This window comes from Andrographis paniculata, unplaced genomic scaffold (genome assembly GCF_009805555.1).
Source record: "Andrographis paniculata isolate CXL003 unplaced genomic scaffold, ASM980555v1 Contig59END, whole genome shotgun sequence".
NCBI classification, from domain to species: Eukaryota; Viridiplantae; Streptophyta; class Magnoliopsida; order Lamiales; family Acanthaceae; genus Andrographis; species Andrographis paniculata.
In genome coordinates this window covers 2,382,005-2,405,091 of record NW_026137594.1, presented here as the reverse complement: position 1 = coordinate 2,405,091, position 23,087 = coordinate 2,382,005, and the positions used below count along the sequence as shown (strand labels likewise).

Genomic DNA, 23,087 nt, shown 5'->3' with positions numbered 1-23,087 from the left:
AAATTGGTTTTTTATGAAAAAAAAATAAAAAATATAGTAAACCCGTAAAGACTGAGTAGAGACAATTCGGACTCGCCGGACTGAAATGGCGCACCTCACAAACATCGCCGCTTTCCGCCGTCTTCTTCACCATCACCGCCGCTCGATATCTTCAATTCCAATTCAATTTGAATCCGATCGGCATGCGTTTGCCACCCATTCCTTCAATCTCACTTTCTCTTTGAACACAATTATGTCGGGTAAGCAGTGTATGAGCACCAACGCTGGTTGGGCAAGTCCTCCGGAATTCGCTGGGATGAACGCTTACGATATCCTTGGAGTGTCTCAGAAGAGCTCATTCGCCGAAATCAAAGCTTCATTTCGAAAATTGGCTAAGGAGACTCACCCTGACCTAGTTCGCTCGCATAGTCATTCCTCTGACGCTTCCAAGAATTTCATTCGAATCCTCGCTGCTTATGAGGTGCCTCTCTTATTTCTTATACCGATTAGCATGTTTTACTATTTATTTGATCTGTTCTTTCTATATGTGTTCAAACGAGCTGAATTTCTGCTTTTTCCCATAATTTGAATTCCTGACGTTTGATGGTTAGGGCTTTTGGTTCTGAATCGTTAATTTACCATTATGATTTTCTGGTAGGTGGATAACGTGTAGTTTAGGAATCTTTATTGGGGGAATGAGAATTGCTAGCTTAGCAGTGCTTACTTTGAAATTGTTAATTGCCTTAAGAAAACAATACCTCTACTCTGTCTCTGAGTGAAAAAGTTATAGTATAAAGTTAATCTTTTCCATCTTCATCATGTAAAATATTGCTATCAGCACGACTTTGTTGCAATTTGCAAAGATAGATGCTTCTTTCTCCGTAATTCATAGAAATGAAAGTTTGGTCTCTTTCTTTCCAAATGTTCGGTGGTTTGTGTGTTTGGAGATGGTTTTATCCAACATGTTGTCTCCTAACAACAACATTTTCCTCTCAGTTTCCATTTTCGATGCATTTTGGTTGATGTGGTTTGATATGAATTATAGCATTGCCAATGCTTGCTTGATAATAGATTGCTACATGCTAAGAAAATTATAATATTGTCTAGTGCTAAGAAAATTATAATAAAGTCGAGTGCCTGCATAATTTAAACCAACACAATTTCTGAGTATGCACAATGGGCTTTGCCCCATTTCACCTACTAATAAAACTGTAGAAGAAAGTTTGCCACCAAGACGTGCATTGAGGATAATTCAAGTGCCTTAGCTCGATTATAATCCTTGTGAAATACTTTCAGTGTTTTTGTGGTTTACATCGTACGTTGATTATTATGCTAATATTACTTATGTAGCTGTCAGCAGTCGATGCTTCTTGTGGGGTCTCTTTAATGTAAAGAAAAGGTCCTGAATAGTATCACGCACCACCAAATCTTTCCCAAAATCAGGAGCTCTAACATAATGTATATCTTCATGGAATTCAGATTCTTTCAGACTCAAGGAAGAGAGCTCAGTATGATCGTCATATTGTGTTTCAGAGAACCTCCATGGATAAACACTCTAAACAGAACACTATCATCTTCGACTATTCCTCCTTCGAATACTCTGCCAAAGAGATGGAAGTTGTGGAATGGTTAAAATGGTATAGATATACAATAAATGACATAATGGCTGAAAAAAGAGTGGCTTCTGGATCAGGGTATTTTGATGTCCTGGAAAGAGATTTTTATTCGGCTCTGCACTCAGCGTATTATGGACCTGAAATCAAGTCTATGGAACTGCTTCCAAATTGTTTCGAAGCTGAGGAGAGGTCAAAGCATACTATATCAGAGGTGCTACACTTTGTCTCGGGACGAGAACTCTTTGGGATGGCGTGTTTTGCGAACAAGTACCAAGAATTATCACATGCTCATACTGAAACTGAAAAATTGACATCCTCTGTATCAGGTATGGTACAATCGGATGACAATGTGCGTGGACTGCAATCTGATGCGGCTAAGGAAAGAGATTTCCAGTCTTTACATACCAATAATCAAACCTCTGATGCGTATAAAGATCTAGTGTTGCATTTGTGTGGGAAAGCTGTTGCTGTGGCTACAAGGATTCCGCCTAAAAGTCTTTCCGTCAATGAGGATGCAGATTCTCAAGACCAAATATACATTTATCTCACTTCATGCGAAGATGAATTGCATCCGAGGCAGGCAGATTCTAGAGATGTTTTTGAAGATTCGTCTGCCGGATCCAGAATTCCATTGGGGGTAATAAAAGGTTTAGGAACTGTTTCCGAAGAAGGAACTTGCTATGTTTACGATAGCACTGGCGCAAAGACTCACATGATTCTTAAACACAGAACATTGCTGGTGTGTTCTAACTCATTCTCATCTTTATAAAACAGATCAATACAAGAAAATTCGGAACACATTTCCCCCAAAATCCATATGAATTAAGGTTTAGCTTGGTGACTAATAAGATTGAGGTATAGGTGTTCTGTCTCTATGATTATCTACAGATATCAGCTTTGTATTCCATGTACATTTAAGTACTAAATTGCGGTAAGTCATTATTATAACACTAACTTGTTGCATTAATATATATCACGAAATCTCCTGTTAGAAAATTCTGGTTGTATTACGGTTTTTGAATTAGTTTTGTTTTTCAATATCTGTTTCTTGCATGCTTTTGACAAGGGAATTCCTTCAGTTCTTGTCAATTGACACATGAATCTTTCAGGTAAAACACTTGCATTGGTTTCGGGTGGGGGAGAAATTTTCGGTGTGTGAATGTAGATGTACCCGAGCCCGGTTGCTGCCAAGCAAGTAAGGAGCAAATTTATGCTGAGTTTTTCTTTTCATAATAGATTTTAATGTTACCTTCACCCTTATTTCTTGTAATCTTTATCATTAATGTAACAAAGGTTCTTTTTTTTTTTTTATTCGATCTTGTGTTCTAAGCTCTGAAAGTACAATCTGTTGTCCCTATCCTCCGATTTTACAAAGAGTGATCAAATCATTCACATTCTTTTATAAAGAAGTCTCGATTTTTCTTGTGTAGGTATTGGCTATTTGAGCCTCGCAGTGCAACACACGACATAGGAGGATGGTACATCGAGACCTTTGGAAGAGATAATAAAGGAAAGACAATTCCAGGCCGGCGATTCTGGAATGGTTTGGACATCGATGAACATTTTGAGGAGTAAGCTGTAAAAAAATGGCTGCCAATTTGCTACCTTGATTTTCACAGTGAATCAATTCTATTCAATTATCTCTTGCAGGAGGCTTCATCCAGCAATTTACTTACTCGCTCTGGCCTACTGCACTTTAGATTCCGAAGATTTGAGACGTAGGAAAGGAACAATTAAGGACAGGGTGGAGGCAAGGATATCCCGAGTTTTGAATTGGTGTAAGAAAAGTGTGTAGTTTATGGGCAATCAATCATCAATCCTATGATCCTGTCATAACTTCTTTGCTGCTCTCAAGCACGACCCCATCGAGTGTTTGCTTGCACGACTCTACTCGGGTTTCACGATCATTCGGTAATCAGCACTATGACATGGAGCAGTGATACAATGGGGACAATATTGGTCGTGTAAGAGCTTCTTGAATACTTTCTGGAAATGAGAGTGTAATGCGGCTAAGGTTTTGTAGCTGGTGGGATGCTCGGCCGAGGAAATGCCGGGGCTTGTCGAGGTTGTTGAAAATGCAGGACGGGACACGACGAACAAGAAGAAATTGTAAGGTACCTTATGTTATATGTACATATGTATTTCTTCAAAACTATTAAATTAAATATTTATTTATTATAATAAACTATCTCAATTTAAAATCTATCATTCCAAATTTGAATCCAAAAGGAACTCTATGTGTTTAATTACATTGATATTCTATAGCATAGTATATAACTTTATGTTGTTCAATAATTAAAGTTAAACTTACAGGTTTATTTGGCTTGGATTTAAAATATTATATGAAAACATAGTATAAATTAAAAGGTAAAAGGTAAAAATAATTATATTAGTGTCCTATAATACTATTACGATGATATTTGTGCAAAAAAAATTATACAAATACAAATAATATTTATAATATTAGCTACAATGACGCAAAATGTAAATGAAATATTTAGAGTCGAGCTGAGCGAGTAACAATTATAATTAAACTAAAATTTAGATTGAATACTCAAATTAAAATACAAAATAGTGTTTGTTTTGGAATTCTTATTAGTATTTTACTGTATAATCTTTGTCATACTTAATAAATGGAGTATATATATACATCAAATTGGATCACATGCTGAAATTTTCAATTCAGCAAAGCTGAATTAAATCTCTCTCTCTCTATATATATATAGAAAATATTTTAGTATTAAACTGTTACTCACTTAATTTGTTCACTTATTTATTTTTGTTCGTCCCAAGAGATTTTTGGTGCAATTTCTTTTTTTTTTATTATTATCATGTGTGATCCCACAGAATTAGGCCCAACAGACAAGTGACTGAGATGTCAGTGTTTGATTCCATGACTTTATTATTACAAGTCCAATCCCACACCACTGACAATCTCTTTAAGGGACTTTTTGGTGCATTTTTATTCGAACAGAAAGAAGCACGTTGCATCTACAATCAGCCTAAAGTGTTACACTATGTATAATAGAATCCAACTTACCAAATTTTCATTAAGACCATTTATTTACATTATTCTATTTAAGTCCACCGATTACGGCTACATTATTATTATTATTTTTTATTATATTTAAATTATTATAAAAATTAAAAATAAAACTCTAGAAGTATGTTTTTAAAATTTTTATTTTAATATGATATTTTGTAAAAGAATAATATATTTTTATTAAAAATTATAAAAATCTATAAGTATTTACTTTTATAAAGTGAACGATGAATCCCATATTTTTTTAATACCTATACTCCTATACTAAAAAAAAAAAAAAAGTTTGATCATGTGTGCTAACAAATAGTCAATTGTAATAATATTTCAATACGTAATAATTGTTGAGTTAATGTCTATAGATTCGTATCTTGTGTAATTCATAAACATTAACTCAAACAATTAGAACCATAATGTTTTAGTTAATATTGCATGTTCGAATTAATGTATAGAATAAATATAATTAATAATACAGTAATAAAAATAATTATTTTATAATATAAATAATTATAAATTAAAATAAATAACTAATTAATTTAATTAAATTTTTAAAATGAAATTAAGATGTATAATCATTTTAAAAAAAAATGACCTGAAATGTGGAAATGACAGAAACTACAATGTGAACACTGTATGACGCCGGGAGTAGTATTAATTTGAATTTGAGATTACAACTAAACAATTCACTAATTTTGATATATATATATATATATATATTGATTTTCTTCGCCATGGGAAAGAAGTAAAAGTGAGACGTGAGTTCAACGGGGAAGGAATTCCCGCCGCGCCGCGAGCTCAATTTTTTGCTCCTTTCTCCGTACACACATACTCTGCTTTTTTCTTTCCTTTCCTTTCCTCTGCCGGCGACAACGCTGCCGTCGATCGACATCTCCGTCGCCTTCGCTCCGAGGAGTCTGCAATTAATCGAGTATTGCGACTGGCTGGTCACGCCAGGTTTCAATTTCAACCGCGCGCTGAAGGAGAGAAAGTAGGATGAAGGTCAGAAGGAGTAGAATCGTGGCGGTAAATCGGACCAATTTAGGTCTGATTTCGATTTTGTTCTTAAGTATTTGCTTCTTTGTCGTCGGATTTCTCGGCGGACGTCTCGTCGTTCAGCAGGTCGATTTTTATTTTATTTATTTGGGAATTTTGGAATACGGTTGTGTGCGAGCGATTGTGTGTATATGTTCTTAGTTGGAAGTATTGGTATCGTATAGTTATCGATTTCTGCGTGCGTGTGTGTGTGTTTCAGGAGATGCCTAGTGATTCTCACCGGAAAATTATGGACGAGGAGATGAGGAGAGACCTGGAAGCACAGCCACAGGAACATGGGGTCTCCGGTGAAGGGTATGTGGGAACGATCCCCTTTCAGGTATATATATTTGTATATATGTATGTACGCATAATAGTATGATTCACTCACGAGTGTTTTGGTTAATTTCATTAACATTTGGATTTGAATTTGGGATTTTGAAATCCAAAAAGTAAATTGAATTGAAGTTGAACGAAATTTTGGTGTGATTTGGAGTTTTTTTTTTTTTTTTAAATAGTTGTTTGGATTGGGTGTTTTTTTAAATAATACTTCATTCGTCTCACATGCTATGTTCAAGTTGCTATTTCTGTCCATTCTACGTTCCATGTCACTTTTTTTTTTAAAAAAATGATTACATACTTTAATCTCATTTTAAATTTTTTAATTTTAATTAAACTAATTAGTTATCTTAATCTTAATTTATAATTATTTATATTATATAATAATTATTTTCACTAATATATTTTTAATTATTTACTATAATTGTGTAACTATGGAACTAAGGGAGTAATAATAATAATAATAATAAAATACTTTTCCTCCATAAAAGATTTAGCTGACAAAAAGAATAGTTTAAAAAACGACCGTATAACTGTTGCATAAGTGATTGAACATTATTAGGATGACATAAAAAATAAAACATTACTAAATAAGAAAAACATGTGAAATGGATGAAAGAAGGCAAAACATTGGGTGTGTTTGGTCGCTTTTTGGATTCAAGTTTTAAATAATACTCACTCCATCCCACATATCCCACATACCATGTTGTGGTTTCTGTTCGTTCAACATTTCATGTTTTTTTTAAATGATTATACACTTTAATCTCATTTTAAACTTTTTAATTTATTTTTTTTAATTTTAATTAAACTAATTAGTTATCTTAATATTAATTATTATTTATATTATATGATAATTATTTTCACTAATACATTCTTAATTATCTACTAATTACATCTCTCCTAAAAAATCGTGTCTACGCTGTAGCAGACACGATACGTGGGACGGAGGGAGTAACATTTTAAATTAAAATAATTATTTAATATGATATATATATATTAATATAATAAGAAAAATTAAATTTTAGTGTAATATAATACGCCCCTTGTCCATGATAATTTTCTTATTTGATTTTGGATTAAGAAAAATTAGTATTTGTAAATATGCAGTCTTAAAGGTAATGTAAAGTCTATTTTAATGTAAATATAAAAAATAAAAATAGGTATTTTGGTATTAATTGAGAGTTAATTTTTAAAAAAAAAATAAAAAGTTTTGATTTGCACAAATTAAAATGAAAAATGAAAAATTTAATAGCGGACTAAAAGAGTAAATAAAAATATATGTTGAACTTATGTTTAGTGATTTTAGAAAATCCTTATGACTTCTTATTTGAATGTTACATTTAAACGAGTGGTGATTATGCGATTTTATTTTTTCAAATTTTGTTACGTAGATTTTGAGTTGGAGACCTCGTGCATTGTACTTCCCATATTTTGCTTCTGCTCTACAATGTCAAAGTATTATCAATATGACAAAGTTCCGACTCAAACCGTCAAAGGTAGCTCTCAGTCCGGGATACACTTACGAAAATACCAAACGTATTAGGACAAGGTAACTAACTACTCAATGGGATTTGCTTATTAGCTTTCTTTTCCTATTATGAGGTACTAGCACATAATTTATTTTTTCAAATTTGATTTTATTTTTTGTCTTGTTAGTTCCGGTATGTTTATTAGTGCATATGAAGACAAAACTAGAATCCTCGATCAGATTGAAGAAAAGATTGCTAGAGCTACAATGATACCTAGAACTCATGGAGAGGTAATTGTTTACGTTGACTATATCTCACATTGGAAAATGTATAAGATCTCCCATAGTATATAAGGTGAAGGACCACTCTACCTATAACTAATTGGTTTTAGGTTGGATGTCCGGATCCTTTATTAATATGGTATCAGAGCCATGGTGCCCATCTCGAGGGGGAGTGTTGAGTATATCCCACATTAAAAAATGTGTGAGATCTCCCATAGTATATAAGGTGAAGGGCCACTCCACCTATCACCAATTGGTTTTAGGTTGGATGCCCGGATCATTTCTTAATTGTTTATCGAACTTGTAATCTCAAACATGGCAATAAAGGGCTCAACTTTGTTCAGGCCTTCAATGTCCTACGATACGAGATTGGACAACTCTATGAATTGCATCATGATAGTTTCGACCCCAATATTTTTGGTTCGCAGAAAAGCCAACGGGTAATATAAAGAGATACTAGTCGTAATTTGTTCAATGCACATGCATTGTTCATTTATTTTGGGTATTTATATTATACATGATATATGTATTTTAAAAAATAATTTGCATAATTATTGAAATATTGTTATTCTTAAAAATTATAAATATAGATATTGTGGAAATTACTAAAAATTTACTTAGTTCAAATAATATTTAAAGTTTAAACTATCACTTTAATGTTCTTCTATAAAACCAAATAAATAAATATTATTCTATACCTTTTTTTCCTCTAATTGTAATTAACTAGTTGTTTGACATACAATCAATTTATAATATTTATTAATATATTCTCAAACTTTACAAAATTAATGTTCTCAAAAATCTATTAAGAAAAAAATAAAATTTAAAAATTGTCCGGTATATTAAAATCTACTAATTTTCATCGAGATCGACTAATTGCTGCATTCTCATTGCATAGTAATTTAACTAAATCTCATTTAAATTTCTCAGGTTGCTTCTTTCCTATTATATCTATCCGATGTCGAAGAAGGAGGTGAAACTGTATTCCCTTTCGAGGTATAAGCTCCCCTCTCGGCCATTCCTTTCTTACCATTGCTACACTTCGACTTTACAAATATATCATTACACTGTAGTTTACAAAATTTCTTGCAGAATGGGAATATAAATCCTAAATATGACTTTCGCCAATGCACCGGTCTGAAAGTAAAGCCGCGCCGGGGAGACGGGCTCTTGTTCTACTCGCTCTTCCCGAACGGCACACTTGATCCTGTGAGTTGTTCTTCTAGACATTTTTAATTAATGTCTATCATCTTCCTTGTCATAATGCAGTGATTGTTTATGTATATGTATATACCTGTGTGAATGATTTTCAGACATCTCTTCATGGAAGCTGTCCGGTGATCAGAGGTCAAAAATGGGTTGCCACAAAATGGATTGGTGTTAATGTTCAGGACGACGACAGTCGTTAGCAACTATGATATATGGTATTTATTTATTTTTTATTTTTTTGCAAAGAACTGTATTTTAAGTTTTGGAATAGAGAAATGTTTTGATACAAGATTATGATGTTCGAATAGTTAGCTGCTGAATATTGGCGTGTATTTTTATTTAAATTTCTAGACTTATATTCTTGGATTTGTTTGTTGTCAAAATGATTTTGAAAAAAAAAAAAAATATATTTTTATGTAAAATATGAAAAATTTTATGCCTAGTGAAACAAATATTTTTATTAAAACTGTGTCCAAAAGTATGAATATATATTTATTTTTTAAAAGATAGAAGAATGTATATTGCTAAAAAATTAATTTATAATTTTTAGGATTAAATTAAATATATTTAATAAATAATGAATTGTATATATCATGATAATATCAGTTAAATTATAGTAAAATTAATTATAGTAAAATTAATCACATTAATATCATATATCTTTGTTTAATTATAGTAAAATTAATCACATTAATATCATATATCATTTAATTTTTATTTAAATTATAATATATATTTATAAATACGATTAATTTATATATATAACATAAATAAAAAAATATTAAAACTATATTATTTTTTTATTTACTATTATTAAACTTCAAAAGAGTGATTTAAATTAAAATGGAAGGAATTATATTTTACAATAAAATTATAAATGATATTTTAAATATTACTCTCTCTCCGTTCTCACATAATTTATCCTTAATTTTTATTTTTTGTTCATCTCAAATTATTTATTTATTAATTTTAATTTTAATTTATAATTATTTTTATTATATAATATTTATTTTTATTGATACACCTTTTAGATTATTTATTTATTACTATATTTTACCTAAATTATCCATCTACAACAGTAAATCCAAATTACATGCGACTGAATGTGAATGTGAATGTGAGGGAGGAAGTAAAAAATAATTATATCAAACGAAATATAATCAAATAAAGTAAATATATTATAATTTCAACTGCATAAGATAAAATAAAATAAAATATTAATAAATTAATTAGTATAATCCAGGATTATAATCTCATTCTTCGAATAAAACACATATTCACTAATTTCGATATATATATATATATTATATATTAATCTTCTTTCGCCATGGGAAGAAGTAAACGTGAGTTCAACGGCGAAAGAATTCCCGCCGCGCTGCGCACTCAATTTTTGTGCCTGTCTCCGTGTACACACTCTCTCTCCCTGCTTTTTTCTTTCCATTCCTCCGCCGGCGACACCGCCGCCATCGATCGACATCTCCGTCGCCTGCCTTCCGAGGAGTCTGCAATCGAGTATTGCAGCTGTTCAGGTCAGGTTTCAATTTCAACCGCGCGCTGAAGGAGAAAGTAGGATGAAGGTCAGAGGGAGTAGAATCGTCGCGGTAACTCGGGCTAATTTAGGTCTGATGTCGATTTTGTTCTTAGGTATTTGCTTCTTTATCGTCGGATTTCTCGGCGGCGCTCTCGTCGTTCAGCAGGTCGATTTTTATTTTTTTCTTTTATTTTGGTTATTTAGGATTTTCGGAATACGGTTGCGTGCGATTCTATATATCTTCTTCGTTCGAAGTATCTGTATCGTATAGTTATCGATTGCTGCGTTGCGTGTGTGCTTCAGGAGGCACTTAGTGATTCTCGGCCGCGGATGCGGAAAATTAGGGAAGAGGAGAGGAGAGAGTTGGAAGCACAGCCACAGCCACAGGGGCATGGCGTCTCCGGTGAAGGTTACGTGGGAACGATCCCCTTTCAGGTACATACTGTATAATATAATATAATATGATTCACGCTGTATGTGTTTTGGTTAATTTTGTATCCTCAAATGTTTGCTTCTGGTAGTATATGTTGAATTAATGGTTTTGTTCGTTTAAATTTATCGTTTTATAGTATGTGATTTTTCCTGAAGTGTTTGAGGAACAATATTGTTCCTATTGGAAAATCAAGAGTCCTATTTCATTAACATTTGGATTTGAATTTGGGATTTGGAAATCAAACAAATTTGAATTGGAGCAAACTTAATGTGATATATATAATTAGGTGTTTGACTATATGTTTTGAATGAAATTTTGGTGCTGCCTTTTGGAGTTTAGTTTAGTTTAGTTTAATTTTTTTTTTTTTTGGTTTGAATAGTGATTTGGAGGTGATGTTTAGTGAAATGAAATAATCTACTTTTATTGAGAATAGTAATGGTTGCATAAGTGATTGGACACTATTAGGATGGTGCCGAGACTATTAAGATGGAGACGAGACTGGAGCGTAATTAATCGTTATTAAATGAGAAAAATAGGTGGCGAAGCATTCAACTTATTTTAGTGATTTTTTAGTGAATTTTTATGACTTTTTTGTGCTTGAATGTTACTTTTAAATGTGTGATGCATCGTGGTATTATGCCTGTAGGTGATTTTATTCTTCAAATTTTGTTCATGTAATTTTGATAAGTAGATTTTGAGTTGGAGACCCCGTGCATTGTACTTCCCAAATTTTGCTTCTCATGCACAATGTCAAAGTATTATCAATATGGCGAAGTTGCAACTCAAGCCGTCAACGCTAGCTCTCCGTCCTGGAGATACACCTGAAAATACAAAAGGCATTAGAACAAGGTGACTACTCACTACGTCTGCTTATTTGCTTTCTTTTCCTATTACGAGATACCCGCGCATAATTTCTTTTTCCAAATGTTGATTTAAGATTATTTATTTGTTTATTTTGTCTTGTTAGCTCTGGTATGTTTATTAGTTCATCTGAAGACAAAACTGGAATCCTAAATCAGATTGAGGAAAAGATTGCCAGAGCCACAATGATCCCCAAAACTCATGGAGAGGTAATTGTTTTACTGATAATATATTCACGGTTGAGCTATATTCAGTGCATCGACAAAAACCATTATACATTCCATCTAACAATGATAAGTAATGTGGATACACGTATCTCTAGGATTACAGATGACAAGTAGTTTGATACTCACCTCACAAGACACTTTAGATTTGTCGTAAAATAGTTTAGAGGGACTCTTTCTTTATGTGAATTTATCAGACTGATTAATTCTGGTTCAGTTTCTTACGAAAAATTCTAATGACGCCTCTTATCATTTTGTGCAGTCCTTCAATGTCCTGCGATATGAGATTGGACAGCTCTATGAATCGCATCACGATAGTTTCGACCCTAATATTTTTGGTCGGCAGAGGAGCCAACGGGTAATATAAATATATTCATTCGCTTTAGGCTAAAGAACACTTAGAAACACACACACACACATATATGTATATATATTTCTCATTACACAATGGTTTAACTAAATCTCATTGAAATTTCTTAGATTGCTTCTTTCCTATTGTATTTATCCGATGTCGAAGAAGGAGGCGAAACAATGTTCCCTTATGAGGTATAAACCCCCCTTTCCTTAATTTTACTACACTCCAACATCAGGAATTACTGTAGTTTACAAAAAAACTCCTTCAACATACAGAATGAAATTATAGATCCTAAATATGACTTTCACCAATGCACCGGTCTGAAAGTAAAGCCGCGCCAGGGGGACGGGCTCTTGTTCTACTCGCTGTTCCCGAACGGCACACTTGATCCTGTGAGTTGCTGTTCTAGGCATTCTTAATATATCTGTCATCTTCCTTGTCATAATCAGTGATTGTTTATGTGTATGTATATATGTTTTTGAATTATTTTCAGACATCTCTTCATGGAAGCTGTCCGGTGATCAAAGGTCAAAAATGGGTTGCCACAAAATGGATTGGGGATAATGTTCAGGACGAAGGTAATTAACAACTCTGGTGGTATTTATTTTTTGTGCAACAAACTGTATTTTAAATTGGTCAAGTTTTGGAATAGAGAAATGTTTTGTTCGAATAGTGACATTAATTTTTATTTTAACTTTTATACATACATTTTTTGTGGTTCTACAATAACAATATTGTGTTAATTATTATGGTCTTGTCATGTAGAAAAAGTTTTATTCATCATAATACAAATGTTCTAAAATCATTTACTTTCATATGTTATTTTGAGTTTAAATACTTTTGTTTTTGTAAAAATATATCATTTATTCTCTTATATTTAAATTATTGTTTAAATTAGTATTGAAATTAAACTTCAAAACACATTTGGTATATCATTGCATCATTTTAGATATAAAAAGTTAGAAACATTCCTTGTTCGAAGGCTAGCTCTTTTGTTAGACCCCGAGTGGGTGTGTGTGCTTGAGTTGGGAGAAAATTCCCCATCTAATACTTTTGTCCAAACATACTTAATCAGATGCAGATCACAATCATGAGCTAAAGAAGTATAGAAAAAGCACAAATGGTACATATATATATAGATATATAACTATGGATTCAAAAATGTTATATGTATTTAGAAAGACAAACTAGATTCAATTCAAATTGAGCATAAATAAACAGGCTCTGCTGCAGGTAAAATTACATATCTATTATACTGCAAGTTGTTGAAACTGAAGGGTTGAAAACTAGCAGTAGTAGTAGTAGTGGTCTTGACATAGAACAATGTTTGTTACTTATAACAAAGTACACATAATTTTGAAAAATCCAGCCCAGTGAATGCAACAACAATGGATAGCTCTGGGACAAAGCCGGCAGGCTATTGTGTCCGTGTTCGGCTATTTTCTGCAGCCCTCACTTGGGAGAAATAAGGATGGGCCTAAGAGCAAGGAAAGAAGAAGAACAACACAACGCATTAGGAATTAAGGAAAACGAGCAGGAAAACTGATCGAAAAACAAACCATCTTAGGAGAAGACAAAAATGGGACTTAATCAACAAAGTTGAAGATGCTACCATTGCTTCTCTGGCCGTGAGCCTGTCTTGATGATCATAGCGCAGGAGTTTGTCGAGGAAATCTATGGCCTGGTGCAGTAAAAGAATAAGTTTTTTTAAGATACTAAAGCAGGGTGAGGGTAGATTATGACAAGTGATGAGATAACTGTAACCTCCGGTGACACAAGATGCTGATTGTCGGCATTGACAAATTTCGACCATGGTTTCCTGCTGTGTCTGGTGAATGAAAAGGGAACCAATTTAGTGAGTTATTTGATCAAACTTTGGTGGGCATATTTTAGTTTTATTTGTAATGCCTCAAGAAAATATTTCAGAACAAGCATACCTCCCGACTAGAGCTTCGAGTTGTGGATCAAGATCCAAGCGGTATTTGTGCAAATAGGCGTTCAACTCATCAGTTCCAAGTACCTGACAGAACAGTTTGATTTCAGATCATTTGAATTAGTGTAAGAATACAACCTTTTGAACGTAAATAAATACAGCCGAATAATTAGAAGATTATCATCAGCAGCACGACTAGATGCAAACATGCTACTTTTTTCTTACCTTGGCGATTTTAACCAACTGATCCTGATTATCATGCCCGTAAAAGAAAGGCTCCTTGCGAAAGATCTACATAAAGAATAGGAGCCAAGATGAGGTCATGAAAGATGGTTTATCTGAAGATAGGGCGCCGAAAATCTCACCATTCCTGCAAACATGCAACCAAGGCTCCACATATCCAGGGAATAGTCATAGTCTTGCAAGTCAACAAGAAGCTCAGGACCCTTGAAGTATCTGAAGACAAATGAGATAAAGTTCCGATAAATAGTAAGAAGAGTTAAATTGACAAATAAAAAATTAAAGTCCAGCCCAAAAAAAAAAAGAAAAAAATGGCAAAGAAAATGAGAGACGAATTCACCTATCAAAAGTCATCAACTATTTCGACACTTGAGAAGAAGCGAAGGTGTTGTTTAATTATTAGGTTTTGTCACCAGGGCAAGTATCGCTATATTTTCAATTACTGTTCAAAGTTTTAAATCAAAGAACAGCTGCAGGGTTCTTTTCATATGAGCATCTCCATGCATAATGTATTGAAAAATGCCTAGATTCACCCTTTTTAAGCATACTCCTAAAGCCAAAATCTGATGCAAGGTATTAAAATTGGCACTTTCAATTTTACCATTAGGATAATTTAAAATCCACTGTAAGAAACAATGCCAACAAATAATCTGGCTGTAGGTAGGTAACTTCTGACTTCTGCTGATATGATTGCGATGCACCAAAAAGACCAACAATTTATAGGCGTACCAATGAAGACCCAATAATCTAAGTAAAAACAGATTAACAGCCAATGAGCCTGTTACAGTGTTTCAGAAATATAAGTTTTAGTTTTTACAGCCAATTAATTGGTATATAACTGTCAGACACTATAGAAAGCACAATGGTCTAAACCCTAAAGATGAAATCCTATATGGCAGCATATTCGTGATGGAAAAGGGAAAGGTAACAACCTTGCTGTTAATATAGAGAGGAGATGTGTTACCTTGAAGCGACACGCACATTATACTCCTTTCCAGGGTGGTAAAATTCGGCAAGACCCCAATCAATCAAGCGAAGCTTTCGCAACTCATGGTCTATCATCACATTATGAGGTTTGACATCTCTATGCATTATTCCCTGAGAGTGACAGTAATCCAGTGCCTGCAAGATTATATTGCAATTTAATCCCGAGATCATAGTAAAATCAAGAAATATTCAACCATCTCATTTCTTTTGGAATACTTGTGAATAGAGGTTCAACAACGCCTTGAAACTCTTTATTAAAAAGAAAACCAATATAAGAAAAATATATTCCTAAGAACAGAATACATCTACACTCATCTTGAAAATTTTAATGGGGTAGGAAACAATCACTTCAGTTTGTTTTCTTTTAAAAATTTTGCATTTTCATAAAAGCATCACATAATCCCCAAGTTTCCATTCTATAAATACAATAGTATAACCTCAGTTAAACAGCGATCAGAGCTTAGTCTGAATACAACTTAATCAACCGGCACTTGTGTTGACTAATTTAGACAAAATCTAGAATCAAGAGTGAATGTCAAAATCTTTATTAACAGAACTATTATTGAATTCCAAATGATAATTTAATTAATGGCATAATCCAAACAGATCAAGTATGAACATACATTGTGGATTTTTTTGTAAAAATCATATGGTAAATGACCCACTTCAGCTGAAGTGTGAAATAGATAAATCATTTTAAACAACAACCAATTAATTCAACTCTAGAGCTCATTTACACTTAAAAATATCCTAGGAGTCATATAAGATGGTTTCAAATGCACCTCTTCAGGAATAAATGTTAATGACATGCATTAATATCCATTCCCTGGTCTAACAGAGCAAAATTGAACAAAGATTGGGGGAGTGAATGATATATTCTTACCTTGAGGAGCTCATATATGTAGTAGCGAATGTCATAATCTGTTAATGTAGGGTACAGAACTTTGAAATCTGTACTATTCACATATTCAAATATCAAGCTTGGAGTTTTTGAGTGCTGATCTCTGACAATATCTAAGAGTTTGACAATGTTTGGGCCCCCACATAAGTTTTGCAGTATTTTAATTTCTCTCTTTATCTGCAATAGAAAACAGAAAATAAAATTATGAACACGCTCAGCATCAACCTTCTCAAGCACATCTCAAGGAATCAAGATATGGGAAGGAATGTGACAAAAGAGTATAATTTGGTATCAATGGAGCTTCTTACAGAGTTGCATTTAATAGTACATCATTGGATCCACATCATGGGAGGTGATAGTATGCATTTTGAAGCTTCTAGTGGGAACCAAGAGGAATTGAAAATAAAAGAGGCAGACAGACAGTAGAATGTGGATATGACATGCTTATCGATGCTATCATATGGCGTGAAGTGTAATCCGCTATAAGGAGATTATGAAAACATGATAGAGGTAAAAAGAGGATGATGTAATGTTGATTTAGCACATGGAGTACTCAACAGTTAATGCTATAAGCATAATAAAAACTACAAAGTATTTCAAAACTTGTCGATTCAGCTAAGTATCATTTGAAAGTAAAGACAACACTTAGGGAACTTTTGAAGAATAAATGCATACAATAGGCAATGGAAGACAAAGTCAGATTACACATGCTTAATTGCCTGAGTTCATATACAACAGTATTTGGAGCTACGTTAACTTAAATAAAAAATTTCATTAAATAATAGTAATATCCCTTTAATCATTTCTGTAATATGTGCCAATTATAAATAAAAATAAACATTTAAGTGCATCAGAGGAAAGTAACTGGCAGGATCGAGCTGTAGAAAACAGAAATATGTGAATCTAAGAATCAAGATCCGGACTGCCAACCAAAAGTGGCATCAGATGAGTTTCCGATGATATAGTCACCTTCTAGTTACCTTGATTTCAAGATAAAAGGAACATTCTTTATTACCTTCTTCTTCTTGACAGGTTTCAGAATCTTGATTATGCACCGTTCATTGTTGTTCACATTTATCCCTTCGAAAACTTCACTGTACTTCCCCCTTCCAACTTTGCGAACAACCTCATAATCATCTTGGTCGCTGAAATGCAAAAGCATAAACTAACAGTAAGGCATCAGAACTTAACTACCAGTTCATAAACTCTCCTTTGCCAAATTAATCACTAGAACATAAATACTTAGAATCACCCATATCTTGATCTTTCTAATCCAAAATCCAAAAAGGAAAACACTTTGTAACATTTTATTTCCTCCCTCCAACAGATTTAAGCATAAGCTTGCAACAATATTATACAATTGTAAATTGAAAATTAGAATATTGGATCAACATTTTGGTTCTAACTTCAGAATGGGTTGCATTATCATAATCTCAATGCTCTACCAGAATGGAATACCTCAGTTGAGGAATAGGTTGTATTTTTATTTTTATTTTCTTGTTCTGAAATTAAACTGCAAACCGAATATCTAGTTGCATATATATCACGCCAATCAACCAGGTTTAAAAATATTCAAAAATTTCCTTCAAAAATTCAAACGCAAATCTCTCAAAAGCTTCATTAATTACCATGCATGCTCGAGCTTCAGCAATTTATAAACAACACTAAATCAGATCTCCTACCGAGCAATTACCATAAAAACGGCGCAATTACCGATAAATCAAGGGGGAAAAAACCATAACTACCCCGACCGACTTACCCCCACTGAACAGTGAGATTTTCATAGTCCCAATAATCCTTTGGGCGCAGCACGTTGACGTCCGCGTATACCCGCGCTTTCGACATCCTCAAGGCGTAGATCGCCGGCGATGCGGACACGCCGCCTTCGATCTGGAACACGGCGTCGAGCGGTGACGGAGAAGGGGATCGCAGCCCCACCGGCACGCAGAGGGCGACGAGGGCGCAAATTAGCGAGACGCAGAGCAACAGGATGGTGTCGTGCGCCAGCGGCGTGCTTTCACTTCCCTATTTTCATTTTTTATTTATTTATTTTTTTAATTTTAAATTTCGATTTAAAAATTATTAAAAAATATTAAAGAATACGCCGGCTGCGAATTGCAAATAGCGATCGATCTTCATTCACGCCTGAAAAGAATGTCACGAAAATATCTAAAATCCGGGCAGGGCAGCCGGGCAGTACGGTCCTTCTTTATACACAAGCACCTGGACCCGGGCGCCAGATAGATCCTGTCCATCCACTACTCTAAATCAACGGTGTAGATATCGGATCATCTATCCGTCGTCTCCACCAACCACCATACATGGAAAACCTCATAAATTGATCCAAATCATTCCCAGATCCCACGTCGACCCGATCGATTACATAATCCATGAAGTATTTTAAGTTTCCCCCAAATTTGTTAAACCCTAATTGAAATCGATCGACGCATCAATGGCGACCAAAAACCCTAACCCTAACCCAAGACACTGAAGATCAGGTGGGGGCAGAGAAATCCAGAAAGGACCCACCACCAGTTAATTCAAATCTATCTTGCTCAGCAATGGAGATAACCAATCTACATGTGGTAGGGTACGTACGTACTTGTGCTTTATTTATTACATGGAGGACACTGGAGACCCACTTCGCCATGGATTTGTTGGGTGCTCTGAGAGTGAAACTGAAAGCATATGCATTAATATTTTACTGCCATCCTTCGTTATCATCAGCCCATGATTTGGCAGGTGCGATTCTGCAGTCTTTGTTGCACTTATTTAATGTCTTTGGGGCCAAAATTTATCACAGTTTTAGCTCTAGTGTTCGAAAACTATGAGTTGAGAGCCTTATGTAATGAATCAAATGTATAGTAACTGAATTGCATTGAAATAGTTGTACAAGATTTCGAAAAAAAAAAAATTGAAAGAGGAAGAAGCAAGTAGACAAGAAACAGTGGAATGGAGGTGTTGTGTGTCGGGACATTGGGTTAGGAGTGGACATCATGGGTTGGGACCTATTACATGTGAACAAAAGCTATGCTCAATTATTCGAACACGGCTGGCTTGATCGATCTCTCACTTTTTTTTCTTGGCCTTTTTGGTTCATTCATGGATGCATATCTGTTGTAGGGGGATTTATGTTACTGAATTTTCGATTATATTCCCATAATTAAGAGCAAAATGGTGTTACAAGGGAAGAGGAAAAGGATTGGTCTGATTTGTGGATGATAATCGTTTCCAACGGGGCGAAGTTGCTGTTTTGGCACTATCTTAGCTGCATCTCCCACCACACACTCCATACCGAATCTCTTTTACCCTCCACACTTGCATTTGCCCTAAGTTTCTCCACATATTATCCGGAATACAATTAGGAATGGGGGGGCCTATAAAGGGGATTCTCCCGACCGATGATGATTGGCTTAGCTGGAAGAATTAGATCAGAGAATCGAAGATCATTAAAGGTGTTTTGGTTCGTGATTAAGAGTAGAAGATCATCCTCTATTTTGTGATGGCAGTCGGTTGTGGTCACTGTTTAATTAATAATTGAAATGGCCGATCTTGATTGGGAGCAGAAGACGCAATCTGATACGGCACAAATGTTCGAGAAGAAAAAGGATCTCCTGTCGACTGCCATGAAGAGGACCAGTGAATGGTTTGCTCTCTTTGCTCGTCTAATTATGAAAAGGAGAGAACTTTTTTATGTCGAAAATCATTACAGTGGTTTGATCTGTTTCTTTTGGACAGGATTTTTTCTCAAGAAATCCCTAGTGATTTAACCGTTGTCGCCGGTGGAACTTCCTTTTCCCTGAACAAGGTAAAATCTTTAATCTGTTTGATCGATTAGTGTGTGGTGTCCGAGAATTGGGATTAAGTTACGTATAGTCGGCCGTATGTTTTTACATTTGAAGTTTTATCGAGCGAATAAACTACAAGAACAGAGTAGCTTCCATAACATGATTTGGGGAGCTTTTTTTTACAGTTTCCTTTAATCTCGAAATGTGGATACATAAGGAAGGTCGTCTCGGATTCCTCCAAGTCCGAGGTTTCTGTAATCGACATCCCCGATGCACCCGGCGGCGCCGAGGCATTCGAACTCGCGGCGAAATTTTGCTACGGAATTAACTTCGAGATCAATACGGAGAACATTGCGATGCTTAGATGTGTCGCAGAGTTTCTCGAGATGACCGAGGAATGCGCCGTCGGGAATTTGATTGGCCGAACCGAGGCATACATAAACGAAGTGGCGTTGAAGAGCCTTGCGGGGGCGGTGTCCATTTTACATTCTTGCGAGGATCTTTTTCCGACTGCCGAGAAAGTAAAATTGGTTAGCCGTTGCATCGACACCATTGCGTTTGTTGCCTGTAAGGACAGCCAGTTTGCAGTTCCGATGAGGGGCGACGGTGGGCTAAACGACATCGGTTCTTACAACTCAAAGCCCGTTGTCGATTGGTGGGCGGAAGATTTGGCTGTCCTAAGGATCGATCTCTTCCAAAGAGTTCTTATTGCGATGATCGCTCGGGGATTCAAACAGTACGCTCTCGGTCCGATACTCATGCTGTATGCGCAGAAATCGCTTCGTGGTTTGGTGCGTATTTGTACTTATCCCTTCGAACGTCGATAACATGAACTAACACGCTTTGCTCTCTTGTTTCAGGACATATTCGGGAAGGACAGAAAGAAAATCGATCCTAGACAAGAACACGAGAAAAGGGTCATTTTAGAAACGATCGTCAGTCTTCTGCCAAGGGAGAAGAACGTGATGTCGGTCAGCTTCCTCTCGATGCTTCTCAGGGCTGCGATTTACTTAGAAACGACGGTTGCTTGCAGACTCGATCTCGAGAAGAGAATGGCGCGGCAACTTGGGCAGGCCGTGCTCGACGATCTCTTGATCCCTTCTTACAACTTCACCGGAGACACGTTGTTCGATGTTGACACCGTGCAGCGGATCATGACGAACTTTCTAGAATCCGAAACGGAGGTGAACAAAGCGGGTTATCACTCGGACGACGATTACGTCTTCTCGCCGTCGCATAGCGACGTCACGAGAGTTACCAAATTGATGGAGAATTACCTTGCGGAAATTGCGTCCGATCGCAATTTATCCGTTCCAAAGTTCATTAGCCTCGCTGAACTCATCCCCGAGCAGTCCCGAGCGACCGAGGACGGCATGTATCGATCCGTTGACATATACTTAAAGGTCCGCGCCGCTATTTAATTTAATTTTTTTTCCGTAACATAAAAATTGACCCTTTTTTCTACGTCGATAGGCTCATCCCGCGTTAAGCGACATGGAGAGGAAGAAAGTGTGCGGCGTGATGGACTGCCAAAAGCTTTCGAGAGAGGCGTGCGCGCATGCCGCGCAGAACGACCGGCTTCCCGTCCAGACGGTCGTTCAAGTGCTTTATTACGAGCAGCAGCGACTTCGGGATGCGATGGACGGTAGTTTAAGCGAGTCGTCGCCGTCGACGGCGGCTGCGAGACAGAGCCCGTTTTCGCGGGACATTCACTGCACCGACGAGGTCTCGAATCTGCGGCGGGAAAATCAGGATCTGAAGCTGGAGCTGCTGCAGATGAAGATGAGAATGAAGGAAGTCGAAAAGGGTGTGGATAAGACGCAGCCGTCGGGAAGTCCGGCAGTGCCGTCGATCGGAAAACCTCCGCTGCCGCGGAAATCGTTCATGAGCTCTGTGTCGAAGAAGCTCGGGAGATTGATTAAGGCGGACGGGATCATGGCGCAAGGGTCGAGGGCGAGGACTAGGCCAGCAAAGGACCGGCGGCATTCGATATCGTAAGATGTTCGGACAACAGGTTTGATGTCGGGTTTCTTACGTAAAAATGGGATCGGTACTTCTGCTTCTTCTTCGATGCCTTATGTTTTCTTGTTTATTGTTGTGATTTTTGGTGTTGTGTGGATTATTGTCATGTGTTTGTCGTTGTAAAAATTGTAATGTACTCGATGTACGATATGTGAATTGATGAAAACGTTGCAGTGTTGAGACGATCGTTATGTTTGTTTTAGATGTTTTTAATTTTTTTTTAATAAAATAAAATATTATATTAAAGTATTATTATATAAAAACCATTTTTTTTTTTCAAATCCAGAGGAAACAAATTTTATGAGATACGGATAAGTGATGCCGAATAAGAGAATCGTTGTTGAGGATCGATTTTTTTATTATTATTATTATTATTTTTAAATAATTGCAATAATAATAATAATAATAATAATAATAATAATAATAATAATAATAATAAGGGGTTAAGAAACACATATTTGAAGTCTTAGCAATCTCGGATGGTAAAAAAAAACATCTTACATTATGGCAAAAAAATTCATTTAATTTGTTGGACTGTTTCAAAATTATTTTAACAATTCTTCGATCACTCTAAATTTTACTTGTTACGCATAATTTTTATAGTTTACAATGACTTAACAAAAACCTCACAATTTCTAATATATTGAAAGAACAATATATTCAGGTACATATTGTATTCATTTATAGTTCAATAGAATGCATAATTATATTCAAATTATACACACATATATATATATATAGTATATGCATATTTAGATTTTAATTATATATATTTTTGTTATCATCAAATTCAATGTCTACTTAGGTTACATCAAAATTTATTTTCATTGATTTTTTTTTTTAAATA

General features: G+C 35.1%; 5 protein-coding genes across 7 annotated transcripts; 4 read left to right on the top strand and 1 right to left on the bottom strand.

The window, feature by feature from the left end:
• The first annotated feature begins 44 nt into the window (after window positions 1-44).
• On the top strand, window positions 45-3,839 carry LOC127257992 (uncharacterized). The gene is made up of 5 exons (XM_051284607.1): window positions 45-460; window positions 1,459-2,334; window positions 2,705-2,790; window positions 3,026-3,166; window positions 3,246-3,839. Exons 1-5 carry the CDS (start codon window positions 86-88, stop codon window positions 3,388-3,390), a joined length of 1,623 nt encoding a protein of 540 aa, XP_051140564.1. The 5' UTR covers window positions 45-85; the 3' UTR covers window positions 3,391-3,839.
• On the top strand, window positions 3,599-9,286 carry LOC127257994 (probable prolyl 4-hydroxylase 9). Its single transcript, XM_051284611.1, has 8 exons — window positions 3,599-3,709; window positions 5,888-6,007; window positions 7,398-7,555; window positions 7,663-7,765; window positions 8,101-8,196; window positions 8,687-8,752; window positions 8,849-8,965; window positions 9,070-9,286. Exons 1-8 carry the CDS (start codon window positions 3,599-3,601, stop codon window positions 9,163-9,165), a joined length of 867 nt encoding a protein of 288 aa, XP_051140568.1. The 3' UTR covers window positions 9,166-9,286.
• LOC127257993 (probable prolyl 4-hydroxylase 9) lies at window positions 5,746-13,134 on the top strand. Of its 3 annotated transcripts, XM_051284609.1 has the most exons (9): window positions 10,309-10,494; window positions 10,610-10,662; window positions 10,800-10,931; window positions 11,621-11,778; window positions 11,897-11,999; window positions 12,277-12,372; window positions 12,495-12,560; window positions 12,645-12,761; window positions 12,863-13,134. In XM_051284609.1, exons 3-9 carry the CDS (start codon window positions 10,827-10,829, stop codon window positions 12,953-12,955), a joined length of 738 nt encoding a protein of 245 aa, XP_051140566.1. In that variant the 5' UTR covers window positions 10,309-10,494; window positions 10,610-10,662; window positions 10,800-10,826; the 3' UTR covers window positions 12,956-13,134. The 3 variants fall into 3 exon arrangements, with proteins under 3 accessions (XP_051140567.1, XP_051140566.1, XP_051140565.1); XM_051284610.1 differs by lacking the exons at window positions 10,309-10,494; window positions 10,610-10,662 and adding an exon at window positions 5,746-5,754; XM_051284608.1 differs by having other exon boundaries at window positions 10,309-10,662.
• A 406-nt stretch (window positions 13,135-13,540) lies between these two features.
• LOC127258000 (casein kinase II subunit alpha-2) lies at window positions 13,541-18,496 on the bottom strand. Its single transcript, XM_051284623.1, has 10 exons — window positions 18,190-18,496; window positions 17,446-17,575; window positions 16,413-16,607; window positions 15,507-15,664; window positions 14,668-14,758; window positions 14,528-14,593; window positions 14,307-14,389; window positions 14,134-14,197; window positions 13,982-14,050; window positions 13,541-13,846 (listed from the first exon to the last, which is right to left on the bottom strand). The coding sequence occupies exons 1-10, from the start codon at window positions 18,273-18,275 to the stop codon at window positions 13,787-13,789; spliced, it is 1,002 nt and encodes a 333-aa protein (XP_051140580.1). The 5' UTR covers window positions 18,276-18,496; the 3' UTR covers window positions 13,541-13,786.
• Window positions 18,497-18,775: 279 nt separating this feature from the next.
• Window positions 18,776-22,442, top strand: LOC127257999 (BTB/POZ domain-containing protein SR1IP1-like). The gene is made up of 5 exons (XM_051284622.1): window positions 18,776-20,076; window positions 20,169-20,238; window positions 20,404-21,009; window positions 21,079-21,621; window positions 21,692-22,442. The coding sequence occupies exons 1-5, from the start codon at window positions 19,973-19,975 to the stop codon at window positions 22,214-22,216; spliced, it is 1,848 nt and encodes a 615-aa protein (XP_051140579.1). The 5' UTR covers window positions 18,776-19,972; the 3' UTR covers window positions 22,217-22,442.
• Window positions 22,443-23,087: the final 645 nt, after the last annotated feature.

What these genes read in the sequence shown, in the direction of transcription:
- LOC127257992 (XM_051284607.1), top strand. Translation starts at nt 86, where the DNA reads ATGGCGCACCTCACAAACATCGCCGCTTTCCGCCGTCTTCTTCACCAT. An exon ending in TTAAACACAGAACATTGCTG is followed by an intron (nt 2,335 to 2,704) that starts GTGTGTTCTAAC and finishes TGAATCTTTCAG; the next exon opens with GTAAAACACTTGCATTGGTT. An exon ending in GCCCGGTTGCTGCCAAGCAA is followed by an intron (nt 2,791 to 3,025) that starts GTAAGGAGCAAA and finishes TTTCTTGTGTAG; the next exon opens with GTATTGGCTATTTGAGCCTC.
- LOC127257994 (XM_051284611.1), top strand. Translation starts at nt 3,599, where the DNA reads ATGCGGCTAAGGTTTTGTAGCTGGTGGGATGCTCGGCCGAGGAAATGC. An exon ending in ACCAAACGTATTAGGACAAG is followed by an intron (nt 7,556 to 7,662) that starts GTAACTAACTAC and finishes TTGTCTTGTTAG; the next exon opens with TTCCGGTATGTTTATTAGTG. An exon ending in GTTCGCAGAAAAGCCAACGG is followed by an intron (nt 8,197 to 8,686) that starts GTAATATAAAGA and finishes TAAATTTCTCAG; the next exon opens with GTTGCTTCTTTCCTATTATA.
- LOC127257993 (XM_051284608.1), top strand. Translation starts at nt 10,537, where the DNA reads ATGAAGGTCAGAGGGAGTAGAATCGTCGCGGTAACTCGGGCTAATTTA. An exon ending in GCGCTCTCGTCGTTCAGCAG is followed by an intron (nt 10,663 to 10,799) that starts GTCGATTTTTAT and finishes TGTGTGCTTCAG; the next exon opens with GAGGCACTTAGTGATTCTCG. An exon ending in CGAACGGCACACTTGATCCT is followed by an intron (nt 12,762 to 12,862) that starts GTGAGTTGCTGT and finishes AATTATTTTCAG; the next exon opens with ACATCTCTTCATGGAAGCTG.
- LOC127258000 (XM_051284623.1), bottom strand. Translation starts at nt 18,275, where the DNA reads ATGTCGAAAGCGCGGGTATACGCGGACGTCAACGTGCTGCGCCCAAAG. An exon ending in AATGTGCGTGTCGCTTCAAG is followed by an intron (nt 14,759 to 15,506) that starts GTAACACATCTC and finishes ATTTGTCTTCAG; the next exon opens with ATACTTCAAGGGTCCTGAGC. An exon ending in AGCATCTTGTGTCACCGGAG is followed by an intron (nt 14,051 to 14,133) that starts GTTACAGTTATC and finishes TTACTGCACCAG; the next exon opens with GCCATAGATTTCCTCGACAA.
- LOC127257999 (XM_051284622.1), top strand. Translation starts at nt 19,973, where the DNA reads ATGGCCGATCTTGATTGGGAGCAGAAGACGCAATCTGATACGGCACAA. An exon ending in ATGAAGAGGACCAGTGAATG is followed by an intron (nt 20,077 to 20,168) that starts GTTTGCTCTCTT and finishes TCTTTTGGACAG; the next exon opens with GATTTTTTCTCAAGAAATCC. An exon ending in AGAAATCGCTTCGTGGTTTG is followed by an intron (nt 21,010 to 21,078) that starts GTGCGTATTTGT and finishes CTCTTGTTTCAG; the next exon opens with GACATATTCGGGAAGGACAG.